Raw genomic sequence first — 10,231 nt, forward strand, 5'->3', positions numbered from 1 at the left:
GTACCTTGTCTTATGTAAATGTTGATTATATTTTTACATTATTAATCCCAATCTGAAAAGTAACTAAATATGTGAAATGCATATAGTGGAGTAAAAGTATACAATTTAGTTCTGAATTGTAGTGGAGCAGAAATACAAAGTAGCAACAAAATGAAATACTCAAGTAAAGTCCCTCAAAAAAACTCTACTTGAGTACAGTCCTTGAGTAAATCTACTTAGTTACTTTATACCACTGCTCTCCTGATATCAAAAATGTAATCTGGTTTGGGTCACTTATCATTCACAAATGACATGTCAATGTTTGTTATAGAGGTATCGTGATACATTGGATTAGGCTACATACACAAAGTAAACTAATCTGAATTGAAGATTTTTGGATTACTTTCTTGGAATAGCTTTAGAAATATGGCACCCATACTTACAATAATGGACGCATTCACAGCAATTTGAATCCCACAAATATTCAGCCTTTCTTTTATAACATGTTTAATGCAAATATTATTGACTTTGCACATTCAGCATTTCCTTAGTACACATTATTTATCATGAATACACAATACAAAAATTGCCATCTTTTAAAGATCTATGTCAAAGTGTTTACATAATCTTTGTATTTCCTTATAATTAAAGTGATCTTGGCTAGAAGTTTCACACTGCTGAACAAAGCAGATTGTCTGTTTATTATTTAATAATTAAGTTTTATTAGTAGTCATTCTCGTGTATGACCCCTAGGAGATGCTACAGCCCCACACACATCAATGCAATGCAGTTAGGAGTATTTCTAGGGATGTTCTGCCAGAGTGAATTTATCCATAAAGAAAAGGTTAATATCTACACTCCTTTATTAAACATCCAAATACGTACATATATTAGCCTGGGACCACGACGCACTGAGTTGTCAAAGTTTAGTATGAGAGATATTTTGGAGTACAACTGAACTCATTTTCATCTATAAATATGTAGAACTGCAACTTCTATTTTGGTGAATGCAATGCATCGTACCCTTTTCCCACCATGATATTTATGGCTGTGTACTTACTTACGTTTTGGCTTTGAGTTCTTTGGACACAAATAAAGAAGTGTCAATTCTAGTCTAATAATTCTCTGGCATACACAAATAAATTGACTTTGTCTTTTAGGATTGCAAATCAGGAATGTTTTTTGGTCTCATAAGAGTTTAAAATAAAGACACTTGCTTTAAATAATAACATTTTCCAACTGAAAAGCCATACAGGTTACATGGAATTTTTTATGTGAAAAACACACTTCCATATTTATTCACCCGTTATACAAGTAGAGATACATCATACAGTATATACAAAATCTCAACATTAAAATATCAAAAGAGACGATAATACAAATATTTTTCTTTCTTTCTATAAAAACCTTTCTTAAAATAATACAAAATATGACAGCGTCTTTGGACTAGCTCAAAAGTTCAAGTCAGCTATTATTTGTTTCTTGTAAAGGCCGATATTTAAAAACTTGGGTGTGAGGTTATTTTGAAAGAGCTACATGTGCCAAGCATGTATAGGTTCTCTAAGACAACTTATGCCCCTGTGCCTTTAAAAGTAAGCATGTGCAAGGACCTTTGTGTGCCTACATGTAAGAGTGTGTGAACGATTTGTGACTCTGGTGTGCCAGTATCAGTGTACAGATTAAATGCAAATGTTTTTAAGGAGGAACCACAATAAGTCTCAAACAGGTCGTTGAGGAGGAGCATTTGTCCTCTAAAATGTTCTATTTGAATCACAACCATTTATGGAAGTGGCTTTTTATCTGATCACATTTAAAGTGTTATCTCAAACATAACTTCCTAATGCTCTGCTACACTCAGACTTCAATATCCTTTTAGTGCCATTAAAACACACCCAAAGGAAATCTAATACTAGTGAGCAGCAAGTCTTTCATTTCCACAATTTGACTATGACAAACATCTTTGCATTAACAAGGAAATGCTCAAGATTGCAGCAATATTTCTCAGTCCAATAGTCATAATGTGAGAGTCCCAGTGTTGAGTACTGGCAGTATCTGTGCTTGTGTGTTACTGGAGTCTCATACAGCTCTGTGATACACATGTAGTCTGTTCCTCCATCTCAGGGCAGGGGACGCCAGCATTGGCCGGCCGCAAGAGGATGTACCGTGTGCGGTGGCGGACACCACCTCTGGAGCAGGAACCAAGACACAAGCCCCAGGATGACCAGAGAGACACTTCACAGTCCAATGGTGTCGCTGTATCAAGGGGAACGAGATGTGAGAAAAGTACAGTATGGGTGAGTAAAGAGAGGAGAGCAAAGAAAGTACAAGTACAAACCTCTTCATAAATAATGTTTGTATTTGTATGTTGTTGTAGCATCTGTAGATAATGCAGAACTCTCAAAGTTGGACCATATTATAACTTTTACGCAGGCATGACATGAAAATTCCAGGTCACATTGAGTGAAAAACATTTTTTTAAATCTTTTGTAATCATAAATTAAGGTCCCCCTGCATCAATAAAGTACATTTTGAAAAATAACAGACATTTTGTGAGTCTGGTCTGTCCTACATAATTATTCCTGTCACTTCTCTACCATGATTGGGATACACAGCTTTTTCAAGTTTCCCATGATAGGATAAACGATGAATGAACATTCTCCAATATCAACTTTTTGTCACAATGTTTGATTAAATCCTACATCGTCCCATCCATACCCTCATGCAATGCAAATCAATTTAACAGGATGTATCATTGTTGTTCATTAACCTGTGTTCCCCAATTCATTTAAAAGCATCATGATTACATTCCAGGTAATAGTTTTGGGTAATACTGATGTTGGGAGTCCTGTGGTCTTACCTGAGAAGTGCCGGGGAATGATAGAGTTTGGCAGAATATGATTGGACATTGGGGTTTGACGGTCAGATGATCTTCTCTGTCGCGTGATCTTTATGCTGGCTATAGGTGGAAGGTCCTTTAAACGTGGATAGTAAAAGGAGTTGGCAGGATGGTTGGGCATCTCAGATGTGATCTAAACAAGTCAGCAAAGAACAGTCAGGCATAATTCATCAGGAGAGCTGGCTCAAGTTCAAATACACAATTGCCCACTATAAAACACATGGAAGGATAGATGGTCTAATATGTAAGAGAGGCCCTATTTACCCCAAATCGCTTCGGGTTAGGCATGAAGGCAGCCAAGCAATTACTTAAGTGCAGACAGCTTAGAATGACGCCCCATTCCCATGCTGTTAATTTAAGAAGAGGACCCTTGCCTCACTGTGGAATGAATTACTAAATTAATGAGTTCACGAGGAACCAATGAGGATTTTTATAGTTGTGAAAACTGCAATGCCTCACCTTTGTGATGTTTTCTTGGGGGATGGTGGGGAAGTTTGGAGAAGAGAAAGTGAATCCACTGTCAGTTCCTGCATCATAAGGCTGGAGGTCAACAGTCACTTCCTGTTTCCACTGGCTGCCTTCGCAGAGGTTAAGGCTGTCCACACCGACAAACCAGTCGGGGCTGGGGATGATCTTCACCATCAGGGACAACTGTCGGAAAAAAAGGGAGAATAAAGTTAGATCAAACTTTATTATTAACATACATTTTACAGGTAGACAGACAGTAGAAGGAGCAATAAAACAGCAAGATTAGACATGCAAATTAACAGATTATGTTTATAAACCTAAATTACTTCATAAAATCAGTATTTATTAATCATTTTGATTTCTCAAACATCTCAAACATGACTGTAACAAATTGAAGAGTAAGGATGCTAATTTTAATCGTTTGTATGCTTAAGTTAAACTAAGATGGTGAACATGGTAAACATTATAACTGCTAAACATGTGCGTGTTAGCCTTTAGCCCAAGGGACTGCTGTGCTAAAGCACATATGTTATTTATTTATTTTCCAAGACAATTGTTTTGATATGGATCTCTGGTCTTTATTTGCGTTGTCAAATTATAACTGTAAATTACACTTAAACACAATTGTAGTGAAATACTTAATTCACGAGGAGAGCTGTGCATAGAAGAGGTAAACTAATAAGGACAGAAATGAGTTTAACACACACTCATGTCATCCTGATTTATAAACTTTGTACCTTGTAATACAGGCACTGGGGACTGCATGTGTTCGCATGAATGCACCCACTCAGTTTCCTGTGCGGAGTTAGACTCTGTCTCCTGTGTGATGGATGTTTCCTGAGAGCTGGTGACCTCATACAGGAAGTGGCCTGGGGGTCAGCATACACTGAGGTGGCCGACGCCCAGAAAGCAACTAATTTGAAGGCCAATGCGGACCACTCTTTGAAGACTTGGACCGATTTGCTAAGGGTTGGTCGGGTGGGCTGGGAAAGCTTTGAATGGAGAGGAAAGGGCGGCCTAGAGTAAAAGGATAGGAGAGAGCTGGAACAGACATCAAACCAGTTCAACAGGCAGATAGGACCACTCGGGACAGAAGCAGGTAGTCAGCTTTACACATGGGGTCTGTTTCTGGCCCGTGACACATGGCAAGAAACAGAGACACCAAATCAGAAGCAGCTTTGTTGCTTTTCACAATCGTTCCCTGATCCCCTCTTTCCTTCCTTCCGTCCTTCCTTCCTTCCTTCCTTCCTTTCCTCCTCTGCTCTGCTAACACCACTGCCTCCTCTTGTCCTTTTTCATGCTCGTCTCAAACAACACATTTCCTATCCTGCTATATCCATTTGGTCACTCAACAAAGATGTCTACTCAGTGGAATCCCTTGTTACTGCCATGATCAGTCCTTGGTGGTTTGCAATAGGCAATATGTACTTTAGCACACAGATACTAAAAGCTCCCATGAAACCTCCCTCTTTCTCCATCTCACCAAATCTTCTGCAGAGCCGCGGAGAGAACGAGTCGACCTAGGAAACCCACGAGTCCAGTTGCACAAACACCTTAATGCTCGTTCTTTGCTGTCCCATTGTCTGTGGCGCCACTGATACAAAATACTTTCATGATAATGCCAATTTCATCCTGCATGGTACTCATTTGCTGTTAATTCTGTGTGTCTGTTTTGAATTATACATATAACAGGAATAACAGGAGGCTCATGAATATGGAGATAGAAATCATATGTGTTTGGGATTTTTGAGGCATTGCGTATGAATGTTTAGTTTGTGGGGAACAGGATAAGGATGGGATTCATACATGAGTGTGCAAGAAAAAGAAGCATAAGGACAGAAAAGAAGAACAGCAGATGAAGCTGTAAACATCATGCAGCCTCTAACTGTGAGGTTTGAAAACAAACACAAACACAACGTATTGTTGCCGCTCTGTTAGCTGATCTAAAACCAGACGGATCCATTTTAAAGCAGCCACAGACAAGATAACAAGCTGTCGAGCTGCTGTTTTTGACAAGTACTTAGCAAAGATGCCTCAGACAGGGATTGTTTATGTTTAAGGAACAAAAGAACACAGGGGCCTTATTTTTAAGGCCCCTGTGTTCAGGGAGTGGAATAACCAATAAACACATGTAGGTCACCAGACTTTCCCAAAAATTCCAGTGAAGTTCCGCCCTTCATTTTCAACTTGTTTATCAGGTTCATGTTTTACACATTAAGGATAATTAATTTCAAGTTTGACTGTCTGGATAGTATGACACATTTTTCCACAGTGCCATAACTCATTTCTACTTTCAAATCTGCCTTTGTTTAAACCCTAAGATCACATTAAGTTATCCCAACTATCCAAAACACACTCACTTTGCAGTGGCAGTGGTAACCTGATGTCCAACGTTGAGCAAAGTTGGCATCGAGTTTGAAGCAGTCCACCTTTATAAGCTTTAAGTGAGGCCAATAAATAGTCCAGCAGATAAACCAGTGGAACATAGCACAATGTAATGTTGTACTCTTATTCTTTACAAGTTAACAAATTGTGCACATTCTGTACCTGTCATACTGATCTAGGATAGCTGTTTACCCTGTTTCCAGTCTTTACGCCAAGCTGAGTGGCTTCATATCTACCCTACAGAGTAGCCTACGAGTGTTATCGATCTTCTCATTTAACTCTTGAAAGAAAGTGGATAAACTTGTTCCCCACATTGCCAATCTATCCCTTAAACTGTACTTGATCCTGAGCTCCCAGAGTTCAGAATCGGGACAGGCAGCAGACGGAGGGCAGACCGCGCAGGATGGATGTGGGAGTTTGTGGCTGCAGGGCTTCAGCACTTGGGCTAAACATAGTCTGATTGGATAGTGGAAAGAAGTGGTGAAGTGGTTGGTTGGAGAAGGATGTTTGGATGACGTTATGAGGAGGCCCGGGTCACAGGATGACTCAATAGATTTTGTCAAAGTGTTTGTGACATACTGTGTCTGAGCATGTGTGTCATTTGAGAATGAGCTTTTAATTGTACGATGTATTTGTGCCTACCAGTGAGTTTCGAGGCTGAGTGAGCAACTCTGTGGAGCTGTGCCCGATGCCGTTAGGGATGCCGGCAGTTCGATACATGCCGCTGACCGCACGCCTCTTTCTGGCCTCCTTCGCCGCCTTCATCAGTTCCACCGTCACCCCGATTTCAGAAAAGTTCTGCACCCCTGCACTGGCTGGAGCACCCTCCTCCCACAGCCGAAAATGGCGATTATGGCTTACCGCTATTTGGGAGAAAAGAAACACAAGAATGAGGCGAAGACAAGAGTAAGATGCTTATTCACTGGAATGCATATCAATGTCATACCACAGAGCCTTAGCCAGACGGTGAGATCATTTCCACCTCGGAGCCTGTGTCTATTTCTATGGCTGCCTCCTACATCCTGCAATTTAAAAGACAATTCTGAAGGAATTGCCCACATGCATGTCTTATGGCATTATTGCACAGATATAGTTTCCTTTTTTCTTCATCTATCACTGATAAAACCACGACACAGGCTGGAGCAGCCAGGAGACGGGGCAGGATATCAGTGTTTTTAATCATTGTGAAAACCCTTATTGATACTTTTCATTCCCTTGGGCCAACAGAACCATTTGCTTCACATTCTCATATTTAGGTCTGGTTATCTAAAAAGTCTGTTGAGAATCAAGGGACTGATTTGGGTTCAATTGTTTACACCGCAGATTCTGACGCTCCGTATTATTGAAACCCACAGAGCCACTGGCCCAGTCCGGTGGGTGTAAGGGCAGGCTAAGGTTAGCCAGAGCACGCTGACAAATGCTCTGAAGGTTCTGCCTTACCTCACTTTACAGAGCACATGCACAACCTTTATTTATACTTAAACACTCTTGACACATGTGTTAACACACACTCAGCCCCACACACACACAACCTGCCCAGCACACTTCACACACTATCTTCTTTCTTCCCTAACTGCCATTACTTACGCACTTAATTGCATTTCCATCCTGACAAATCTCCCACAAGCGTCAAGACCTTGAAACTTGAGAACACGTCACATTTAAGCCCCACCAAGACATTAAAACCCACTTCCTGACCTGCCTTAATTGCTCGTGTTTTTTCTGTGACCATGACAAACTCCATTCCCACTCTTCTCTGGCAGTGTCCTTGTTCCTTCGCCCCCAGGTCTTCACAGTAAAGTAACACAAAACTATCACACCCTTCAACAGGTTATGCTTTTATTTGTGCTCCATTTCCTCCATTTCCCACCATTTCTTGGCCAATACCACCACACTGTCAGCCCATTGAGGCCCTTCTGTTTTGCTTTGCTTGTGACAAAGCCCATTCGTTGCCCCCCTCCAGCACCAAAGGGACGTTACAAGCCGCCACAATGGGTGTGTGGATCTTCGGGGCCTGTTTCTGTGTGGAGTAAGTGGCCCGTCATCCTGTGGCAGGCTGGCAGGGCACGAGAGGGAGAGCTAGAAACCAGACAAAGCCACTGACGCCACAGACACTGATGCATGCACACCCACCCACCCACCCACACACACACACACACACACACACACACACACACACACACACACACACACACACACACACACACACACACACACACACACACACACACACACACACACACACACACACACACACACACACACACACACACACACACACACACACACACACACACACACACACACACACACGTACAAACATCTGTCATCCATTCCATGCTCCCTGGATTGGGGGGGAAAAGCAGAATAGAAAGGCCTCAATTGCTCCTTCAATTTGACCCCACCACACCCCACCTATCATCACCCACCTTCACCAGCCTCTAAACCACTACTCCAGTGTTTACTGCCATCACTGTGGTAGACCAGCAGAATGGTTGGGATGTTGAGTGTAGGGCTGAGTAAACAAAATTAAGAAATGTCTGGATAGATGTTATAGAAAACCCCACCTGGAAGCATTTAGACCATCTTTCTTATTTCTTCTTGTCTAATGTCTTTTAACCGTGGTCACTATCACAGCAATTGCCACCACAGTGGGAATGGTTTGTCGTCTCTTTAACACATAGCTAGGCATGGGAACGTCTTAACTAAACAGGTTCTAAAAACAACCTTTGACTCCTTACTTCGTCTAAATATCATCTAAATTCAATGATTTGCCAGGTTTTTGAGGTAAAACGTTGGCTGATTTTATAGAAACCAAATGCTTTGTGTTCCTCACCTATGAGTTTGGACCACTGTGCAGGTGGCCGGAACAAAGGGTACTGCTTGGGGAAGGCATGTGGGCTCCAGTGACCTGTAAAGACCAGGATGTAGGAAGCAGGGCCCTTGGCTGTACATTCGGTCCCATTGAGTGGTCGCAAAGGCCCGGCAAAAGTGAGGCAAAGCTTCAGAAGGACAATGAGCAGCTGCTGCAGCCAACCGCAGGTCAGGTGCTCTGATGACATCATCTAAAAGAAATGGAGATAAATGGTTGTGAATTAGTTTTCATGATTAACATTAAACGTTTGGTGCATTTTATGTTCTATTTTTTTTCGTCCGTTACCACTGCAACCCATACCAACAATAATCGGATTCCGTCTTTTTCTTTCTCTTGGACTACTAAACTGTTATTGATACATTTATATGGATGCACTTTGCTGATCGAGTCATCTGAAAAATATCCTGCTCATGCTTTATAACAAATATTATTCTCCTGTAATTAAAGAACTACATAGCCCACAACATGACTCATATACAACACTGCTGCTTATTCCTATTAAACATTTTCACACAAATTTGTTTTATAGTTTTGGCAGCTAACCCCAACCTTGGTATGACATCGTTTTCCATCAGCAAGCAGATGAAAGGATGTTGACATTTAGGAAACCAAACCCAAACAAAATCAGTAAAAAAGAAGGAAATTCCATGTGCCTGCCCTCATATCTCAACACAACCATTTTATCGCAGAACAAAGCTGATTGAACTCGTTGACAATGGAGGCTTTGATTTATAAAAAAAAGAATGCCCCAATCCCCTTGGACTATATGTGTGGTTAACACTCCCCGATGTTAATGTTTGCTACAGAAGCCGGCCTAAAATAAAACAACACGGATGACATCTCTGAGAATAGATGGAAATCCAGTCTGCTCTGCTGCTCTACTGACCTCACCGACTGACCATCCACTGACCGCCGGCTGCTGAGTCAGACGACTCCATTAAGAAAGGCAGAGAGGGGAGCAGGCCATGTGCAATAAGAGTGCTTCAAACACATGTGAGCCGTTGTGTAGGGTAAGACTAGGCTTTTTGCTTGATGACAAGGGAAATGAGCTACTTGTATCCGCGATGCAACCTCCCCTTACCTTTGAAAACGAATCCTTCCATCTCAATCCTCCTCTACACCTTCTACGCCCAAATTCACGATCTATCTCCGCTCTACAGACTTTATAATGGAGCAAGAATTACAAACAAACTATTCTATTGTCTTTGAGATCTGTAACAAACCCCCCATCTTAATGTACCCCAGACTTGTGCTTTTAAAGCTGTAAAACAATAATGGCAACCACCAAAGTAATTTGGCAACCGGTTGACACAGTTTTATTGTTTCCATAAAAACATTCAGAAGAATAGAGACGTCATTTGTGTGAGTGGTGTTTTTGTTCAATTTGCAGCTCTGAGGACCAACGTACGTTTTAATTACTTTGGGCAAAAACAAACTGCAAAGTGTTATATCTCTGTTTTTCCTATTCATTCGCTTGGCCAGACGTAAGCGTGTGGAGATCATGTGCTGGTGAGCGTGAGTTTATGTCTGTCCATTGTTCATCTTGCATAATAATGTACTAATCAGGCAAATATTTTCAGTGTTCATTTATGACTGTATGCTCAAGAGTTCTTATGGTTGGGGTGAAA

The 10,231-nt window shown here is 41.3% G+C and overlaps 1 protein-coding gene across 1 annotated transcript in view; it reads right to left on the reverse strand.

Annotated features, from left to right (window-relative positions):
* Positions 1–462: 462 nt before the first annotated feature.
* The window catches only part of spon2a (spondin 2a, extracellular matrix protein), a 12,805-nt gene continuing 3,036 nt past the window's right edge, over positions 463–10,231 (reverse strand). The window contains exons 2-6 of the mRNA XM_079671813.1: positions 8,565–8,793; positions 6,371–6,591; positions 3,335–3,526; positions 2,837–3,008; positions 463–2,232 (exon numbers count right to left, since the gene is read on the reverse strand). Of these exons, the coding sequence (XP_079527939.1) occupies positions 2,045–2,232; positions 2,837–3,008; positions 3,335–3,526; positions 6,371–6,591; positions 8,565–8,793 (1,002 nt within the window). The 3' untranslated portion in view covers positions 463–2,044. The remainder of the gene's footprint in view (positions 2,233–2,836; positions 3,009–3,334; positions 3,527–6,370; positions 6,592–8,564; positions 8,794–10,231) is intronic.

The sequence above is a fragment of the Notothenia rossii genome (assembly GCF_949606895.1).
Source record: "Notothenia rossii genome assembly, chromosome: 3".
Taxonomy (NCBI): Eukaryota; Metazoa; Chordata; class Actinopteri; order Perciformes; family Nototheniidae; genus Notothenia; species Notothenia rossii.